Source organism: Astyanax mexicanus, chromosome 17 (genome assembly GCF_023375975.1).
Source record: "Astyanax mexicanus isolate ESR-SI-001 chromosome 17, AstMex3_surface, whole genome shotgun sequence".
In the NCBI taxonomy this organism is placed as follows: domain Eukaryota; kingdom Metazoa; phylum Chordata; class Actinopteri; order Characiformes; family Acestrorhamphidae; genus Astyanax; species Astyanax mexicanus.
Window position 1 is genome coordinate 4288228 of NC_064424.1, and position 19928 is coordinate 4308155.

Consider the following 19928-nt stretch of genomic DNA (forward strand, 5'->3'; position numbering starts at 1 on the left):
GTTTATGTTTGAGTAAAAAAACATTGTTGTTTTATTCTATAAACTACAGACAACATTTCTTCCAAATTCCAAATAAAAATATTCTCATTTAGAGCATTTATTTGCAGAAAATGAGAAATGTCTATAATAACAATGCAGAGCTTTCAGACCCTTAAATAATGCAAAGAAAACAAGTTCATATTCAAAAAGTTTTAAGAGTTCAGAAATCAATATTTGGTGGAATAACCCTGGTGGTTTTTAATCACAGTTTTTTTCATGCATCTTGGCATCATGTTCTCCTCCACCAGTCTTGCACACTGCTTTTGGATAACTTCATGCTGCTTTACTCCTGGTGCAAAAATTCAAGCAGTTCAGTTTGGTGGTTTGATGGTTTGTGATCATCCATCTTCCTCTTGATTATATTCCAGAGGTTTTTAATTTGGTAAAATCAAAGAGCTGTATATGGCTAATAAAATATGTGTATATATATATATATATATATATATATATATATATATATATATATATATATATATATATATATATATATATATATATATATATATATATATCGTCGTTATCCAATTTTTATCTCCATTTTGGTCGAATTTTAATTTACTACATAATTTGAACAGGCAAACCATCCCATACACTGTGTCATAATTTCTTGATGAATGGACCAATAGAAATACTTCAAAATGGCCTAAAATTAACTATTTTTACATTGACAATCGAAAGTTCAGAAGGTTTTTTCTCTCTCCTGTAAAGTTGCTGTTTTGGAGATACTTGTTTTTCATTGGACAGTGACAACATGTATAGATGAATTTTATTTATATATCATATGTTAGAGAATCAGAGAATGTATGTATGAGAATAATATGTCACCTTATAGGTAACATTTATGGAAAAAACTCATCTTATTGGGACATAACCACGGTTCTGTGATTTCCTCTAGGTGGCGCTTTCTGTCGCAGCAGAATTTTGGGAGCAGGGTGACTTAGAGAGGACTGTTCTTGAACAGCAACCGATTGTGAGTATTTAATCACTATAATGTGTGTGTGTGTGTGTGTGTGTGTTAGTGATGGGCAATATGAACATGAACTGTTTCATTTGTATTCAGGATTTGTAATGACTTCAAAATGAAATTCAGAAAAAAAAGAGCCAATTTTATGATTTTACTCATTATATTTTGACACTTGCAGATTGACTTGACTATATTTCTATCTTTAATATAATATCTTTAATATTATTATTAGTGATTTAAGGTCAGGCAAAAATTAGACAAAAATCTTGGCCTGTTAAGGGGTTAAAGCCCCTGCGAACACATTTATATACTGATGATTTTATTCATATAATACTAAACATGGGTATTAAAAAAAAAAACTCTCCTCAAAAGTCGCCATAATGCACTCTTCAGATCTCTCTGAGAACTGTGTAGGCGTGGTCACAATATTCTAATATATGTGCATGAATGACAGCTTTCTGTCACTGGCGAACAAACTTTTGTTGGCATCACCATGAAATGTGATGTTGATTAGCAAAAGGCTGCATCTGTGAGCTGATGTATCAGAACCGAGTCGCTTCGCTTTCCTCCGAGCGTTAGCGCTGTGATGCTACTCGGCAATGCTAAAGCATCAGCAGCAGCTCAAAAAGAGGCGGAGTCTGACTTCACATGTATCAGAGGAGGCGTGTGCTGGTCTTCTTCACCCTCCTGGTGTGTTGGGGCATCACTAGTGATAGGGGGAGTCCTAATGAGTGGGTTGGAAAATTGGATAAAAATTTAATAGGAATAAAATGATTTTTAAAGACTGTGCACTCTTGTTGATGCGTGTTTGTTGGTGTATTTCTCCAGCCCATGATGGACCGAAACAAAGCAGCAGACCTTCCCAAGCTTCAGTGCGGTTTCATAGACTTCGTCTGCACTTTCGTCTACAAGGTATTTCTCAGCGTTTTTCTATATTGATGGTTTTAAAACTCCTAAAGCCAGCATAATATGAACCTTATATTAAACTGTTCCTGTGCAGGAGTTCTCTCGCTTCCACCCGTCCATCCAGCCCATGTATGACGGCATCCTCAACAACAGGAAGGAGTGGAAGGCGAAGCAGGAGGAGTATGAGGCAAAGCTGAAGGAAGCTGAAGAAGCAGCCAAAGCGAAGCAAGAAGCTGCAGGAGCCAAAAATGGTCTGAATTATACATTTTTTCATCATACCTTTTTGCTGTAAAAATCTCCAGCCTAGTCATTCAGGACAGTGCCATGTATAAAATACCATTAAAAACTTTTAGAATACACCTATGGTTTCTAATCCAGCTGCAGTGCTGTATGACCCAGACAAGCTGCTTTATTATTTTATATTTATCTTAGCACTGACGTTATTACTGCAGTTCTTCACCTGTCTGACTAACTCTAATTCTTCTCTTCGCTGCTGAAATTTGCTGAGATTTAGTCCAATTTTGCTAATCTGAGCTAAATTCTAGAAGCTAAAAGCTGTTTCCATGTGGGTCAGCCAGACGTCTTCCTGTAGCAGTTTTTTTTCTCCAGTTTCCAAGAGTCTTTTGAAGGTGTAGGAAACAGTACTCACCGCTCTCTGGCTTCATCTGGCTACCATTTAAAAGAGAACTCTGGTGTGAAATGGATTTTTGTTGTAGTAAAACATGATAAAAAGTACTTACCTTTGTTGAATAGCACACCTCCGCTCTCCTGCAGCTTTCAGAGATCCAGTAATATTTTTGCAGTGTGTCTAAACATGCTTTAGAATGGACGATATGGGGCATATTTTGCAATTTATATGCAGCGGAAAAATATGCCCCATATCATCCATTCTAAAGCATGTTTGGACAAAACTGAACAAAATATTGTATCTCAGAAAACTGCAGGAGAGCGGAGGTGGGCTATTCAACAAAGGTTAGTACTCTTTATCATGTTTTACTGCTATTCAGTTCACACTGGAGTTCTCCTTTAAAATCCATCTTTATGAACAAATTAATAGTAAATCTCCTTTCATTTTCCTTATATGTTTTTAATAAACAAATAAAGGTTGTTGAAAAGTGTTTTAATTGTAATTTTAATCTATTTTAAATGTTTGCCATATGAAGGCGATGTTACTGGTTTTGTTACATGTTTCTATTCTTTTTTTTTTGTATAGCCAATGCCAACAGCGTCAACGGAGGTTCAGCCGGATCCAAAACCTGCTCCATCTGCTAGAACCGAGGAGCTGCACAGCCACGAACGACACAGGCAGAAGTAACCTTCATCTGAACTTACTGACAGAGGAGAAAGAAAGATAAAGAAATGTGATATACACTTATCAAGCAATTTATTCAGAAGATCTGTATACCTGCAGTATTTATTAATGCAATTATCTAATCAGCCAATCATTGAATCGCGTAGAAAGAGGCCAGTGGCTTCAGATAATGTCCACATCAATCAATCATCAGAATGGAAATGGGATTAGGCTGGGATTTTTTAGCTAAATTAGGCCCTAATCAGTATTATATTAATCTATAGTCTTCCTTATAAATTAATCAATGAGTGTACAGTGTTCAGTGTTCAGTGCATGACACTGAAATATATCAGTAAGTCTCGAAACTCTAAACTAAATTTTTATGGATGAAGACTGGCAATCAAGTTTGCTTCTGGGTTGTATCACTGTTTTATCTTAACTACTTGTTCATATGTTTTGGCTCATAGTTAATTCGTTGAATATTAGGGCGTTTTCACACTAGCCCTTTTTATCGAACCTGGGTGTGCTTATTCTGTGGATTTGGTGCGCTTGTTTTAAGTGTGAAAGCTGCTTTTAAGCTCAAGAGTGGTCCAGAATACTGACCTCTGGTCCTCCTAAAATCAGCTGTAGAAAAGTGTCCACTTCCAGTGCTGTGTGTGGGGTCAAGTGATGGGTTCATTTTGCTACGTGACACTTCCACTTATCGTGTTATAGCAGCAAACATTCGAAGCATGCAGAAAAGTGATGTATGAAATTGTACAAAGTTATTGTGTGTGAAAACAAACCAGCGATAATGAGCCCCTCCCCAAAATTTAATCAGGACAGGTGTGAAAACGCCCTAAATGACTTTTTGTGATGTCCAGAAGTGGAATGTGCACAGGTGGTCACACTTATTCTACATCACAATGCAATGGTAGACCTTTTATGTAATTTTGTTCGTAGGCTGGTTTGATATTTCGATCAGCTGTGAAATCCTTGGTTTGTAACTTATTTTGTATTGTTCACTGTAATTGGCTACTTTATTCCAGTAAATACAACAGTACAGTAACCAGTAGCACTTTTATGTAAACAAGTGTGCCCTTGTCCAAAATACGGATAGGATTTTTGGAGTTAATATTTGAAACAAGAAGTGTATATTGGAAATTAATAACAGTGATTAAAACAGCATTGCGGTTCTTTTTCTGAGGACTTTCCTCTACATTTTGGCTATACTGTCTTTTACATAATGTATTTGCTGTGTTTGAAATACTCAAAACTGTTATTTTGGAAGTGCTAACCAAAAATGTAAATTACCAAAAATTGGGTAATGGCTAATTTGTGAAGATAAAGAAATGCATTAGCAGCATCAGGTTCAGTGGCAATTGTGAACATTTATTTTTACATCAAGTGCTACTTTTGCTGTGTTCCATTTGACTTGTATGTCAGAGTTCCGAATAGGAGCTTACAACCTGAGACAATTCTAACAATGTTAGCAGTGCTAACCCAGGACAATGCTAACAATGCTAAACTAGGACAATACTAAGAATAATAATGTGGGACAATAATAACCTGGGACCATTCTAACTTGGAACACTGCTAACAATGCTAACCTGGGACTATTCTAACCAGGGTTATTGCTAACAATGCTAACCTGGGACACTGCTAACAATGCTTATCTGGGAGAGTGCTAATAATGCTATTTTGGAACACTGCTAACAGTGCTAACCTGGGAAAATACTAACCTGGGACACCACTAACAATGCTAGCAGTGCTAACCCAGGACAGTGCTAACAATGCTAATCTAGGGCAATACTAACAATGCTGACCTGGGATAATGCTAACAGTGCTATCAAGGCTAAATTGGAACAATACTAACGATGATAACCTGGGACAGTTCTAACAATGCTATCAGGGCTAACTTGGGACAATAGTAACAATGATAACCCGGGACAATGTTTACCTGGGACAGTGATACCAATGCTAACCTGGAACAAAGCTAACTGGGGCAATGCTAACCTGTGATAATGATACCCATGCTAACCTGGGGCATTGATAATAAAGCTAACCCAAGACATTGCTAATAATGCTTAGATAATGCTAAGAATGCTAACCTGGGGCATTTTTTGCTAAGATTCCCCCTGAAACACTGGTAAATGTGTTTTAAATCAGTTGTGGGGAACTCCTTTATTTAGGAGACTTTATTTAGCTGTTTTTTAATGATAATAATAATCAGTATGATTTACTGAGGTAAATGGAACACAGCATATGTAAGAGCTTTGAGAAATGCAATTGGCGAGAATACTGATGCCTGTGGCCTTGATACTTTACATCTAATGAATCTACTCAGATTTGGTGGCACAAAACCGAGTGATGTTCCAGCTATCTATGTGATATCAAGAGTTCAGACAGGGGAACGACTTGTCTTCTTTTCTTGTGTTTCTAAAGGAGGAAAGTGTCTTTCTTCCAGTAGCTGTCTATGAGGCGATCTCAGAAAAGCAGTATACAGCAACTGTACATTTATTTTGTCTTTATTCTGTAAATAAACACGTAGGACAGATCAGCGGCAGGACAAGGGCATGTGGCTGGAGTAAGTATACTTTAAAGCACCTAAAATATGGTTTATTTTTGCTATTAATTCTTTAAACATTGCTGCTTTAATAATAATGTGTGCATATACAAAACCAATAGTTTTTGTGTCTAAACATAAATATAAAAAAAAAATCAAACATTTGTCAAGATATACAGTAAATCGTAGAGGTGATCTCTTTAAATGTGAATATTCTGATATTGTACTGCTTTTAAGAACCCCTAACCCCAACCAACATGTTTGATAAATATCCCTGTAAAGCTCTCACTCTGTTTCTCTATATGCTCTCTTCACAAAGACAATTAAAGTATGTATTTTTATGAAATTGATTGTTATGGTTTGTAACAGATCCTTAGGAGGTACCCTATATCTAGATTCAAGATTTTTATCATCACATCACAGAGTACAGGTGTACAGGTGAGTGGAATAGTTGAGTGCAGGTTTCCACTAGTATGCAAAAAACAATATTTACATCATAGTAAAATAATAAAATAAAATAGAAATATTCAGTGTAACAATATACACACATAAAAATATATCACAGATTAATTTAATATATACTGTATTTCTAACATATCTAAATGCAACATATATTACCATATGCATTTGACAAATATTTATAATACAGGGCTCCAGACGTACTGTCCCAGAACCATCCCAAAATATTTATTTATATATACATTTTGTTTTACAATACAGTTGTGTCTATTTTGTGTGTTTTGAACAGTTTTTCCTCAAGTGTCACCTATTTTTCTGCCCTGTCCGGCACGGTAACTTCAATCCAGGTCTACTCGTCATAAAAACGCAATTCCACCATTCCCCACTTACCATTGCCATTTTTGAAGCTCCACAGTTGACTAATATGGTGATTTATTTTAGGGTCTTTCCCCATTAGCGCCATGTTGACTCTACTCTTCTTGCCGAGTTTCCACCAAGCTGATTGGCTGTATATTGGAAGGCAAGACTTTGTCAGTAAAGAAAGAGCTTTAGTCCTGTTCTATGTGCTACTTTTATAGTCCCTGGGGAAGTGGGACAGTGTTAGTCTGGAGCCCTGTAATTTACATACATGCATGTATACATGTATATGTTTCGTGTTTATGTGTTATAAACTAATAAATCAATTTATAGGTAATATACATATATAAATATGAACAAAACCCCTTTATATTCATAAATACTAGTCAAATATTGCATTTCAGTCTGGGTTGTTTGGATTTATGGATTTGAGATTCAGTTCAGTCCAAGCTGAGAATTCACTGCACTATTTTTGATGGTCTATTTCCATCAGGCCTTTAATTAGCTTTCCAGTCACAGCCGTTTATGAGCAGTGACTCACTCTCTAATAAAGCCTCTTATCTTATACAAACTATCAGCAGTTTCCAGCCCTCCAGCTCAGTGTGCGCCTGCATGTTACCTGCTGAGGTTAGTTAGGTAACTGCAGGCCCAGCCCTGCTTCCTCTGGAAATTCATTATAATAAAATAAAATCCTTATAATAAAATACATTTCTTAAAATAACAGAAATTTAAGAGCAAATCTCAATAGTGAGCAGAAGTTTGTTGCTTCCATAATTTAAGCGACTGGTTTTCTGTGTTTGTCTTGATTTATTAAATGACATAAATGAAACAGAAAAGCATAATTTCTCTATATTGTAGTTTATGCCGTTTGATTTTATTTTATTTAAAGTAAAACAGAACGACTGTATCTGAAACGTCCCTCCAGGAGCTCTTCACATTCAGTTGGGTAAAACCTGCAGTAAGTGGTGTTGCACAAACTCAGCACTTTCTTGTATTGGACTGTGACCTGAATCCCAGGATTTATGCTAAACCGCATGTGGCTTACACAACCGCTCTCCCGCTTTAAACCTCTGAAGGTGGTGCAATGACGAGCCATGCTATACAATTTCTATTATTTCTGTTTCACTATTTAAATGTTTTTTTTCTATGATTCTAATCATTTATGCTCAAGAACTACCCAAAGAATTTACCCTTATACAAGTGCAATATATACACATATACAATACCAGTCAAAAACCTGGACACACCTTCTCATTAATTTTTTTAATTATTTAATTTGTACATAGTAAATGAATAATGAAGGGATCCAGACTATAAAGGAACACATAAGGAATCATGTAGTAACTTAAAAGTGTTGGTTTAGGTGCTCTTATCTGGGGAGCTGTTAACTTGCCGTTTCTGAGGCTGGTAACTGTGATAAACTTATTCCTGTACAACAGAGAAAACTCTCATTTGTCTGTCCTGGGGTGGTCCTGATGAGAGCCAGTTCTATCATTATATTATTATATGTTTTTCATGGTCTTTGCGGTGACTGCACTTGAGGATACTTTCAAAGTCCCTAAAATTCTTCTTTTCCAAATCACTGATCTTCATTTTTTCTTGGTGTTTTTTTTTCTTTACTTATTTGAGTAATTCTTGTCATAATATGGATTATTAGAGACAAGAAATTCAAGTTATTAATTATTATTATTATATAAATTCAGCTAAACGAGAGCTGCTGCAATAAAGAATCTAAAATATAAAACATATTTTGGCCTGTTTAACACTTTTGTTTAAAATTTTTGTTTATAATTTGTTTACAAAATATATTTTTTTTATTTGGATGACTTTAGTATTAATCTACAATGAATGTAAGGTGTGTCCAAACTTTTGACAGGTACTATGGTCAGTAAAAACATACAGCTTTGGAAAAAATAAAGAGACCAATTTAGTTTCTGAATCAGTTTCTCTGATTTTGCTATTTATTGGTATATGTTTAAATAAAATGAACATTGTTGTTTTATTCTATAAACTACGGACAACATTTCTCCCAAATCCCAAATAAAAATATTGTCATTTAGAGCATTTATTTGCAGAAAATTAGAAATGGCTGAAATAACAAAAAAGAGGCAGAGCTTTCAGACCTCAAATAATGCAAATAAAACAAGTTCATATTCATAAAGTTTTAAGAGTTTAGAAATCAATATATGGTATTTTGTGCATCTTGGCAGGTTCTCATCCACCAGTCTTACACACTGCTTTTGGATAACTTTATGCCTTTACTCCTGGTGCAAAAATTCAAGCAGTTCAGCTTGGTTTGATTATATTCCAGAGGTTTTCAATTTGGTAAAATCAAAGAAACTCATCATTTTAAGTGGTTTCTTATTTTTTTCCAGAGCTATATATATATATATATATATATATATATATATATATATATATATATATATATATATATATATATATATATATGCATCCTTTGAAATATATTTCTAATATATGTAAATATATATGTAAATTCCACTCTTGATATAAGGGTATGTATGGTATGTGTCATATACTGCATTTCCCATGTGGGTATAACAGTGACTTAGCCATGTGATATATAAGTCTATGTTGAACAAATACATTTAAATATATACATTTTGTTTGACCAAATGATTACTTCCAAACATCACAGCTATAAACTAATTAGCTTTTTTATTACATGTATACTAGATGTTTAGGTGTTAACCTAATGTGAACTGTTTTGAAACTGAGGTCTTTATCTTCATTTTGGCTTCCTATTCACATGAAAACACTTGCTTCAGTCAATAAAACGAGCAAGCTCAGAAATATTCCAAACAGAGAAACAGCATGTATTTTTCCATGTTTTTATTGAAAACTAAAAATAATACATTTACATGCTTATACTTCACTTTGGAGTAGTGCAGGGTGTCACTGAAGAGACTGAAGGGGTCATTTACTGCAGAATACTGTCGGAATTCGCTGTGGAGAAAAAAAAAATACAGTTATAGTTATAGTTTACTAGTTATAGTTTACAGCTAAGGCTTTACAATCTGACAGATACCATCCACCTACTCCCACAAGGTGGCACTGTCTGCACAAGGTCTGTGTCTGTGAATTATATTCATGTCCATTTAATATATATTTATTTAGGTTTATTGTCACTACACGTAAGCAAGTGTGTAAAATTGTACAGGTAAGTGAAAAACGCATTATGCAGAAAGAACATAAATAAAACTGCATATGTGTTCCATCATAGGTTTTAAGTATTTAATATTAATCTACAATGTAGTAAATATAGAAATAAAGAACACATATGAATGGCAAAGTGTCCAAATTTTTGACTGATACAGTATACACTTACATTACACTATAAACATACAGTATTCAGCACTGCTGAATGTACTAGGTATGACACAGCTCTGGACAAAAATAAGAGACCACTTAAAAATGATGAGTTTCTTTGATCTCTGGAATATAATCAAGAGGAAGATGGATGATCACAAACCATCAAACCACCAAACTGAACTGATTGAATTTTTGCATCAGGAGTAAAGCAGCATAAAGTTATCCAAAAGCAGTGTGTAAGACTGGTGGAGGAGAACATGATGCCAAGATGCATGAAAACTGTGATTAAAAACCACCAGGGTTATTCCACCAAATATTGATTTCTGAACTCTTAAAACTTTATAAATATGAACTTTTTTGCATTATTTGAGGTCTGAAAGCTCTGCAATCTTTTTTGTTATTTCAGTCATTTCTCATTTTCTGCAAATAAATGCTCTAAATGACAATATTTTTGTTTAGAATTTGGGAGAAATGTTGTCTGTAGTTTATAGAATAAAACAACAATGTTCATTTTACTCAAACATAAACCTATAAATAGCAAAATCAGAGAAACTGATTCAGAAACTGAAGTGATCTCTTACTTTTTTCCAGAGCTGTATATACTGTGACACAGTACCAGTCAAAAGTTTGGACACACCTTCTCATTCAGTTTTTTTCTTCATGTAACATTTTTTCTATATTGTAGATTATTATTAAAGACATGAAAATGATTAAGGCACACATATGGAACTATGTAGTACACAGGGTATTACAACTTCTGTTGTAAAAAGCGCTATAGAAATAAAATTAAATTGCACTGAATTGAATTAAAAGAATTACCCTCAGCCAGCTGTTTATAGATCCTCTCTTGCTCCTCCCTCAGCTTCTTCTCAGCCTCTTCAACGCGCCTCTCCTCCGCAGCAATGGGCTTCAGGTAATCTGCAAATAATGAGACGATTAATTAAGCAGGATAAAGGATTCCATTAAATGACTCAACAGGACTGGACCACAGTCACAATTAGAGAGGTGGGCAATAAAATGCTTTTTTTATCTCTTTGTTATAGGACTGCAAATAGATTAAGATAATGGCATCATTTGTAGTATCAAGAAGTGTTACAATTAAATTTACTCTTTAGTAAATAGATTAAATATAGTGTATACCAATACCATTTATATTACTCCAATCATTGATACACAGATTGCATTGTTAATATCATGGCATGCTGACTTCTACTGTCCATTTTCCCCTCAATACAGTGCATTGTATTTAATTTGGGAATCTTACCATATCTTTGCTTCCCATAGATGATTCCCACCAGCAGGGCTGACCATCTTGCGGTCTGAAATTAGCAAAAGAGAGCATGATCCATGATTTATCACTGAGATCTCTGTAAATATCACCGGTCCCACTGTCTACAATATAACATTTACACATTTAGCTGTCCACAAAGAAGAAGATCAAGTTGCTTTTGGGTAATAGCATAATTTCTAACCCAGATAGTAAAAGTTGAATCAACATGCACTATTCCATCGCTGATGCATTAAAACTAAGTTGATATATGACATCAAGTGATATATGACATCAAGCACCCTAAACTGCTGGATTCACTGCTTGAATATACAGCTCTGGAAAAAAAAAAACATTAAGAGACCACTTCAGTTTCTGAATCAGTTTCTCTGATTTTGCTATTTATAGGTTTATGTTTGAGTGAAATGAACATTGTTGTTTTATTCTATAAACTACAGAAAACATTTATCCCAAAATACATATTGTCATTTAGAGCATTTATTTGCATGAAGTGAGAAATGGCTGAAATAACAAAAAAAGATGCAGAAATTTCAGACCTTAAATCATACAAAGAAAACAAGTTCATATTCATAAAGTTTTAAGAGTTTAGAAATCAATATTTGGTAAAAAAAAAAAAATAAATAATCACAGTTTCATGCATCTTGACATTATGTTCTCCTCCACTAGTCTTACACACTGCTTTTGGATAACTTTATGCCAATCCTGTCGCAAAAAAATAAGCAGTTCAGCTTGGTTTGATGGCTTGTGATCAATTCGTTTTCAATTTGGTGAAATCAAAGAAACTGGGCCTCCATACATTTAACTTAGAAATTAGAAATAATGTATTATATATTTTTTTTATTTATCCTCATATGTTTAGAAAATTGTTCTGATAAAACTTTACACTGATATTACAGTTTTTATATTTTTATCAAACATAAAAGCCACAATGTAGAAAATAAATTAAATTACGAAAAAAGAAAAAAACATTGAATGAGAAAGTAGAGTATAAACATGGTGAGAGTATATAAACATGGTGACGTTTGCTTGTAATATTTTTCTTACTTATACCTTATGTTATTAGTAGTAGAGATGGAAATGTCCTTATTTTATCTATTTCCATCATTTTTGTACTTCTTCATCAGTAAAAAAATAAGGGTTATACTCTAAACCCAATCTTTAAAATGCAGATTATCCCATAAAACAGTCTTGCAGTGCAAAATGGGACAATTAAATAATAAGTATTAATTTTAGTTATATGTAATACTTTTTTAATACTTAAATATTGTTATTTGTGGGGAAGCACATTTTACCTGAAAGCATTACTGTGAGTGTGAATATTTAAATGAACGTTGATTCAATGTCAGAATTTATACATGAACTGATGCCTATGAGGCAGTCATACATAAAGGTTGTTTTAAGGTTGTTTCATAGAAAACAACCTTAAAAACCCAAAGGACATCAGTGAAAATCTTATTAAAAGGTAATTACATTAGCTAACTAGCCAGCCTAGCTTAACCGACTGCTGTCAGGTGTGGACTGCAGCCTAGCACTTAGCAATTAGCCTAGCACTATCTGGCTAAGCTAACTGATTAGCTTGTCATTTAATCACATACAAATAAAGGCAATACAACCATGACAAGCTAAGCTAAAAGTTAATTCATTAGAACTCTTTTATCTTAACGTTGCTGTCAAACAAGACGTGTTGAGCTTATTTACCAGTTCAGGTTATAAAAGTACAGCTAGCCTAGCTTAGCTAGGTTGACTAGATTTTACTCATCTGCTGACCTTCTAATACACTGCATTAGCGGCTAGTTAGCTAGGCTAGCTAAGCTAACGTTATCAACACAGCAGTGTATGTATTTACGGGGCTCGGTGTATACAGTACAGTTAGCATTGGCATAGGCTAGGCTAAGCTAACCGTTAGCAATGCAATGTAGCAGCACCGCAGTGTATGTAAGCTATGTACGGGGCTCAGTGTATACAGTACAGTTAGCACTAGCACAGGCTAGGCTAGGCTAACCATTATCAGAGTGTGAACGGGGCTCGGTATATACAGTACAATTAGCATTAGCTAGCTTCTCTCTCTGTCTGTATGAATGAATGAAGGTCGATGGAGGACCGGCGGTTAAACAGGTAACGTTACTGTACAGCTACTGTAACAGCGCTCAGTTAAACACAGCCATGATTTGTAAAGCTACTGAATTTACTGTAGAACTAAAAAATACTCAACAATTACCTTAATAAGCGGGGAGACCTGCACAGGAGGAACCATAGTGATCTGCTGGGCTGCTGAAGCTCTGTGTGTGTGTGTGTGTGTGTGTGTGTGTGTGTGTGTGTAGCAGTCACGGACAGCAGGGGCGCAGTAAGGTCAGCCAGTAATCTTCATCAGTGTCTGCATGTGAGGTAAAGATCAACCACTGACTGTCAAACTTTCACATTACTAAATGTTTGGGGGGCATTTAAACATAATTGCTGATATTTCTCAAAACCATTTGTTCATCCTGCACATCATCTAGTCACTTGTGCACATCACAGAAGACTTTTCTCCTTTATTTTATACAAACAGCTAAATATTTCGTACAACTGTCTGCTGTTTCTTAAATTATGAATTGCATCTGTCTTGCATATCACAATATTTTATACGTTATGCTGTCCATACACTACATGGACTTTGAAAAAAAAAAAAAACTCTAAAAAGACTTTATACAGACTAAAGTCTGGCACCCTCTTACATCTAAATACTTTTTACTCACAGACTAAGATTTTGCAAAGACTGGAGATCACTAATTGCAAGAGTGCAACTGGATTCTTTCTGAGATTATTTCCCATTATGTTTCGGGTGGAGTTTACATACAATACATATTAAGTTACAAATAACGTATATAGCAATACTGTGATTTATCACAGCTCACAACTTTTGTCCCCATCATCAGTTTATTTTCTGCCACACTGTTGGTTCTAGATATTTCTTTAATAGAATACAATTTGTTTTCAGCTCTGCCTATAAGCTTCTTTTACCCCCTTTTTTGTTACAACCTTGTAAAGCAAAGAATCACAGTTTCACTGCTATACGTTTACCTTTGTTTTAGATAGAATTAATGCAATAAAGAAGGTAATTCTGGCAAAATGTTTAGTTATGAAACTTGTTTATATCAAAAATAACACTGCACAAATAACTAACTGGTAAATATCTCCTGAATTAATAACAAAAAAAGTGCTCCTATATGATCAGTGGAGCTGAAAAATGGATAATGGATATAGAAACAAGCAGGCGGTCATAATGTTATGCTTGATCGGTGTATAATGATCAACAGTACAGTATCTGTATTGTGATCTGGCATAATGGAACTGGAATTAAGTAAAACATAACCCCGGATAAAGCTTTAACCTGATGTACTAACAATCGTCTCTGTCTGTTCTGTAGTACGACGATAGATAGATAGATAGATAGATAGATAGATAGATAGATAGATAGATAGATAGATAGATAGATAGATAGATAGATAGATAGATAGATAGATAGATAGATAGATAGATAGATAGATAGATAGATAGATATTAATGGTGTCAATAATAATAATATTAGTATAGTGTGATGTGTGATGTCTGGCAAACAGACTAGAGCTTTTTCTTTATTATAATACTGTATCTCATGGTACTTTTTATTGTTTTTAAAGTAGAATATTTAAATTTTCTGAATAAACATTTAAAAGAGAGCTTTAGCATCAAACAGGAGCAGATGTTTAATTCATATTTCAGCATAAATACATTTTTAAAGAGTTTCTGAACATGACAGTAGCAGTAAATCTGTGTTTACAACACTACATAAAACCAGTAATTCGTCATAAGTCTTCGTTTGTCACAGGGTTTGACAAACAGGAAGAGACTGGTGCCAAACTATTGCCAAGTTAAAGTTTCCAGATTAATTGTGCATTAAATTCATTGATTCAATATTGACAGAACTATTTATTTCACACAGGATGAAGCTGCTTTATCAAAAAAAAAAAATCAATAAATATGTTTATAGAAAAGGCGAAGTTGGAGTGAATTCTCTGTGATAAGCTCAGCTGTAGCCTAAACTCATTCATAGATTCTGAGATTCTGACCAGAATGAAACAGAAACTTTACGTGAAGCGCTGCTGTTTTGCCCATATGTGTCAGTTACACAGTTAGGAAGACTATAAAGACCAGTATCAGTTATGGGTCAGATTAAAAATATTGTATGAACAGCCTTAAATAAACATTTTAATTTGATATGAGACACTTTTACCTGCTGGGTGAATGTAGCCTAAATATACAATAAGCCATCATTCATAAACTACACAAACACTCCACTACCCTACAGGGGTACAAAATGACGTCACACAGTGTGGGTGCTATTTCAGGATATTGTTCCACAATGGTATTCTTTCTATTTCCCATCTAAAATATCTGATCTAACAATCTGATCTGATGAAAACACTACTGATAAGCCATCTATACAGTCTTATTGAAGTTCAGGGTGCTATATTACAGTAGCAATAATGTAGATCAACACCCTGATCAGACTGTACGTCATGTCCAATCATAATATTTGTCATATGTATAAAATTAGCAAGAGGGCACACCAACAGTCACATACTGTCCTTCATCCCACGCTCATACCAGATATCTTATCCCTGCTTTATAAATAACTGTCAGAACGCCATCCAAACTATTTACTGTTTCAGAATGCAGTCACTGTACATAATGAATTAATGACTTTTATTTATACACATATAAATATTTCCAATTTTATACTAATAATAAATGGTACAAAGGTTAAAAGTAAAAACTGCCATGGCTTTTTTTTATCTATCTATCTATCTATCTATCTATCTATCTATCTATCTATCTATCTATCTATCTATCTATCTATCTATCTATCTATCTATCTATCTATCTATCTATAGTACCTACAGTATCTATCTATCTATCTATCTATCTATCTATCTATCTATCTATCTATCTATCTATAGTACCTACAGTATCTATCTATCTATCTATCTATCTATCTATCTATCTATCTATCTATCTATCTATAGTACCTACAGTATCTATCTATCTATCTATCTATCTATCTATCTATCTATCTATCTATCTATCTATCTATCTATTTATAGTACCTACAGTATCTATCTATCTATCTATCTATCTATCTATCTATCTATCTATCTAGATAGATACGTATTTATATCAGTGAAGTATTAAATTAATAATTTAATTAATAAGCCTCATGAAGAAAAATGTATTTGTAAGAAAGTACTGCGCTGTAAGTAAGTAAGATTTATATATGAATCACTCCTTATACAGCTTGCATTGACCAAGATTCCATAAGAACAAAATAAAAGTATACATGAGATAAAACAAACAAACAAAAACACATTAAGCTCAACAGCAAGAAATAAAACACACACTAACATAAGTTACATTTATTTGATTACATTTTGTAATCGATTGTATCTCTTAATGTACTGTATATCTAAATTATTATAAATACACTACATAAATACTTTTATATTTAACTGTAAGGTTGAAACAACAACAGAGCTAAACCAGTGTGTCTGAGTGGTGGCCCGTGAGCGCAGAGCTGTAGCCGTGTCTGTAAATAGGACAATGATGTGTGCTGCACTGGCATGTGGCAGCCAGACTACAAAAATACTACCGTCTTGTTTTGGAGCATGACGGCACCTGCGTAGTCATACTGACACTCTGGAGTGAAGATGACACACTGTGTGGATCTGGAACGCTGCTGGAACTTTCCAGCCCAGGGTATAAAAGCAGAGCGGTGGGTCTTACAAGCCAGACTCAGACAGAGAGACCACCCACTACTGCAAAGCACAGCAGCCACCGAAGAGTAGCAGCAGCCACTGAAGACCAACAGCAGCCACTGAAGAGCAGTAGCAGCAGCCACTGAAGACCAACAGCAGCCACCGAAGAGTAGCAGCAGCCACCGAAGTGTAGCAGCAGCCACCAAAGACCAGCCCTTCAAGATGCTTTGCCCCAGCACATTTCAGTCTCCACTCAGCCCCTTCATGGACTTCCACTGGCCAGTACGTAGCCTCTGGCCCGAGACCAGGCCTCTCTTCTTCCAGATCGAGCAGGAAATGATCAGACACATGCAAGAGATGAGGCACAACCTGGAGTTCATGGACCGCCTCCACAGGAGGATCTTCGACGAGATCGACCACGTCGCCCCTTCCGTAACCTTCAAACCAATCTCATTCCAGCTGGGAGGAGAAGGCGACCGCTTTGCACTGAATCTGGACACCAAAGACTTCCACCCAGAGGAGCTGTCCGTCAAGCAAGTGGGCAGAAAGCTGCGAGTGAGCGGCAAGACGGAGAAAAAGCAGGACGACGGAAAGGGATCGTACTCTTACAGATGCCAGGAGTTCCGTCAGGAGTTCGACCTTCCCGAGGGTGTGAATCCCGAGGCGGTGACCTGCTCTTTAAATAACGGCCAGCTGCAGATACAGGCGCCCAAAGAGAGCTCTGCTGGTGAAAAGGAGAGAGTGGTACCCATCACATACACTGCTGCGGTGAAAAGCCCACCGCCGGCTGTGAAGAGCCCACCAATACCCGAGGTCCAGGAGGTCCCAGAAGATTCCTCCCCAAAAAACTGACCTGACCTGACCCCAGTATCCTCAGCCCGTGCTGAGAAATGACCATGAGGTTCTGCTGAACGTGCACATATAATTTATTATGATTTATTGTTGTAGCCATGTGTTCCTGACTGTTGTCTACTTCTTGTTCCTTCCCGATTGTTTTAATTGTCTAAAATGTTGAGTTTAAAAGTTGAGCTAACCTCTAAACCTCTGCTACATAACAGTTTAATGGTTGGACTGTGAAATATATTACTGAAAGTTGGAATTTTTACTGGAATTTAACTGGTTTATTAACTTTGTACAATAAAGTATGAAGTTTAGGTTTAATCCTAAAAGATTTTTGAGCATTTTTTGATCGATTAATAGCCAAATACAAGCTCTTGCTTTTACTGTAAATGACAATGCTTTTCTCAAAACTCTGCTTTGACATGTTACAATATTTAGTATTATAGCAGTTATAAGTAGTTATAGCACTTTTCCACTACATGTTACCTACACGCCTCTTTTTGTACTGCTGCTAATGCAGCATTTCTGAGTAGCATCACAGCGCTAACGCTCGGAGGAAAGTGCAGTGACTCGGTTCTGATACATCAGCTCACATACGCAGCCTTGTGCTGATCAACATCACCCTTTGGAGTGATTAGGGGAAAGAGCGCCATCTATGGTACCCACCCAGACAGAGCAAGGCCAATTGTGCTCCCTCAGGGCTTCGGCAGCTGATGGCAAGCTGCATGACCAGGATTTGAAGCAGTGACAGCATTTATCATAGTGGCGCCCGGCACCACATCCTATTTAATTCAATGGTCATACTTCTCCATTAGAGGAGAAAGTACCTAACCAGCACTTTATCATGTTCTCTCACTTGTAGGAGAACATTAACCCTATAAATAACCCTATACATCCCTCTGCATTTACTTTACTGAAAAGGGCATTCTGACTGTTGACCTCTGCCTAGGTTGTATTCAGTCAATGGTGCACCTGTGTTTTCTGTTGCCAAGATAGTAATATGCCTGAAATGTACCTAAATGCACACATGAGCGTAGATATATTCACAAGCATGCAGGTGGAAAGTCGGAAAATAGACTTATATGAGGTGTAAGATAGCAATGAGCATACCCGTCAATACATGTGGATGAATAAATGTCCTTGTAAATGTGGATGAAGCCCATGGCAAAATGGTAACTGTGAAGTTTCTATTTTAAAAGCAATCTAATTGCATCTCTGTGGTCTGACACCCAAGTGAGGCCTTCCAGTTCTTACATGGCTTTGGTGCTGCATTGCATCACTCTGTGACTGTATTAGCTAAGATTTTAGCCTTCAGCATTTTATATCTAAAAGAGCTAAAAAAAACAAAGACTAAACCGCAGTTCATGATCATGACAAAACTGTTAAATAAAAAGATTTTTGTCTTTTCCCTTTTTGTGGATAAAACTGTAGCAGCGAATTGTTAAAATGATGTCAGTCTCTTGGGTGTTGACCGCACTTGAGGAAACTTTCAAAGTTCCTAAAAGTTTGCATATTGTCTGACCTTCATTTCTTAAAGTATTTTTTCTTTATTTAGTTGAGTAGTTCTTGCTTATCATAATCTGGATTAGAACATTACTCAATATTCACTATTCACTGTATAACTCTAACTCTACCTCTTCACTACTTTACAACTGATGCTCTCAAACACTTTAAGAGCCTGAATTCCAGGTGACTCTACCTCATAAAGTTAAGAAAATGTCATCTAAGCAAGGGGTGCTTTGAAGAATCTAAAATATAAAACATATTCTGTTTTTTACATTATAGATTAATATTAAAGACATGAAAACAGTTAAGTGACACTTAATTAAGTGAATTACGTAATACACAGTAAAAAAATACTCCTCCACATTAATCCCCTGATCTAAACCTGATGAACTGAGATGGTGATTTGAAGTAATTTAATTGGGATGAGCTGGAGCTTCACGGCGTAAAGGAAAAGCAGCAACTATTGTTCAGCACCTCCAGAAACTCCTTCCTGCTGAGAAAACTATTCCAGGTGACTCTCCCTCATGAAGACACTGAGATTAAAATTCTCACCAAGAGTGTGCAGATCTATCTTCAAATAGAAATGTGGTACAGAACATATTCTTGTTTAATTCCACATGTGTTCCTGC

General features: G+C 35.5%; 2 protein-coding genes and 1 long non-coding RNA gene across 3 annotated transcripts in view; 2 read left to right on the plus strand and 1 right to left on the minus strand.

The window, feature by feature from the left end:
• Positions 1–6091, plus strand: part of pde6b (phosphodiesterase 6B, cGMP-specific, rod, beta) — a 31719-nt gene extending 25628 nt beyond the window's left edge. The window contains exons 19-22 of the mRNA XM_049466377.1: positions 935–1009; positions 1832–1915; positions 2004–2160; positions 3123–6091. Of these exons, the coding sequence (XP_049322334.1) occupies positions 935–1009; positions 1832–1915; positions 2004–2160; positions 3123–3181 (375 nt within the window). The 3' untranslated portion in view covers positions 3182–6091. The remainder of the gene's footprint in view (positions 1–934; positions 1010–1831; positions 1916–2003; positions 2161–3122) is intronic.
• Positions 6092–9399: 3308 nt separating this feature from the next.
• On the minus strand, positions 9400–13511 carry LOC103036731 (uncharacterized). Its single transcript, XR_453872.4, has 4 exons — positions 13401–13511; positions 11159–11213; positions 10714–10812; positions 9400–9528 (listed from the first exon to the last, which is right to left on the minus strand). It is a non-coding gene; the product is annotated as an uncharacterized LOC103036731 (long non-coding RNA).
• A 3305-nt stretch (positions 13512–16816) lies between these two features.
• Positions 16817–18122, plus strand: hspb9l (heat shock protein, alpha-crystallin-related, b9-like). Its single transcript, XM_015603547.3, has one exon. The coding sequence runs from the start codon at positions 17176–17178 to the stop codon at positions 17803–17805; it is 630 nt and encodes a 209-aa protein (XP_015459033.3). The 5' UTR covers positions 16817–17175; the 3' UTR covers positions 17806–18122.
• Positions 18123–19928: the final 1806 nt, after the last annotated feature.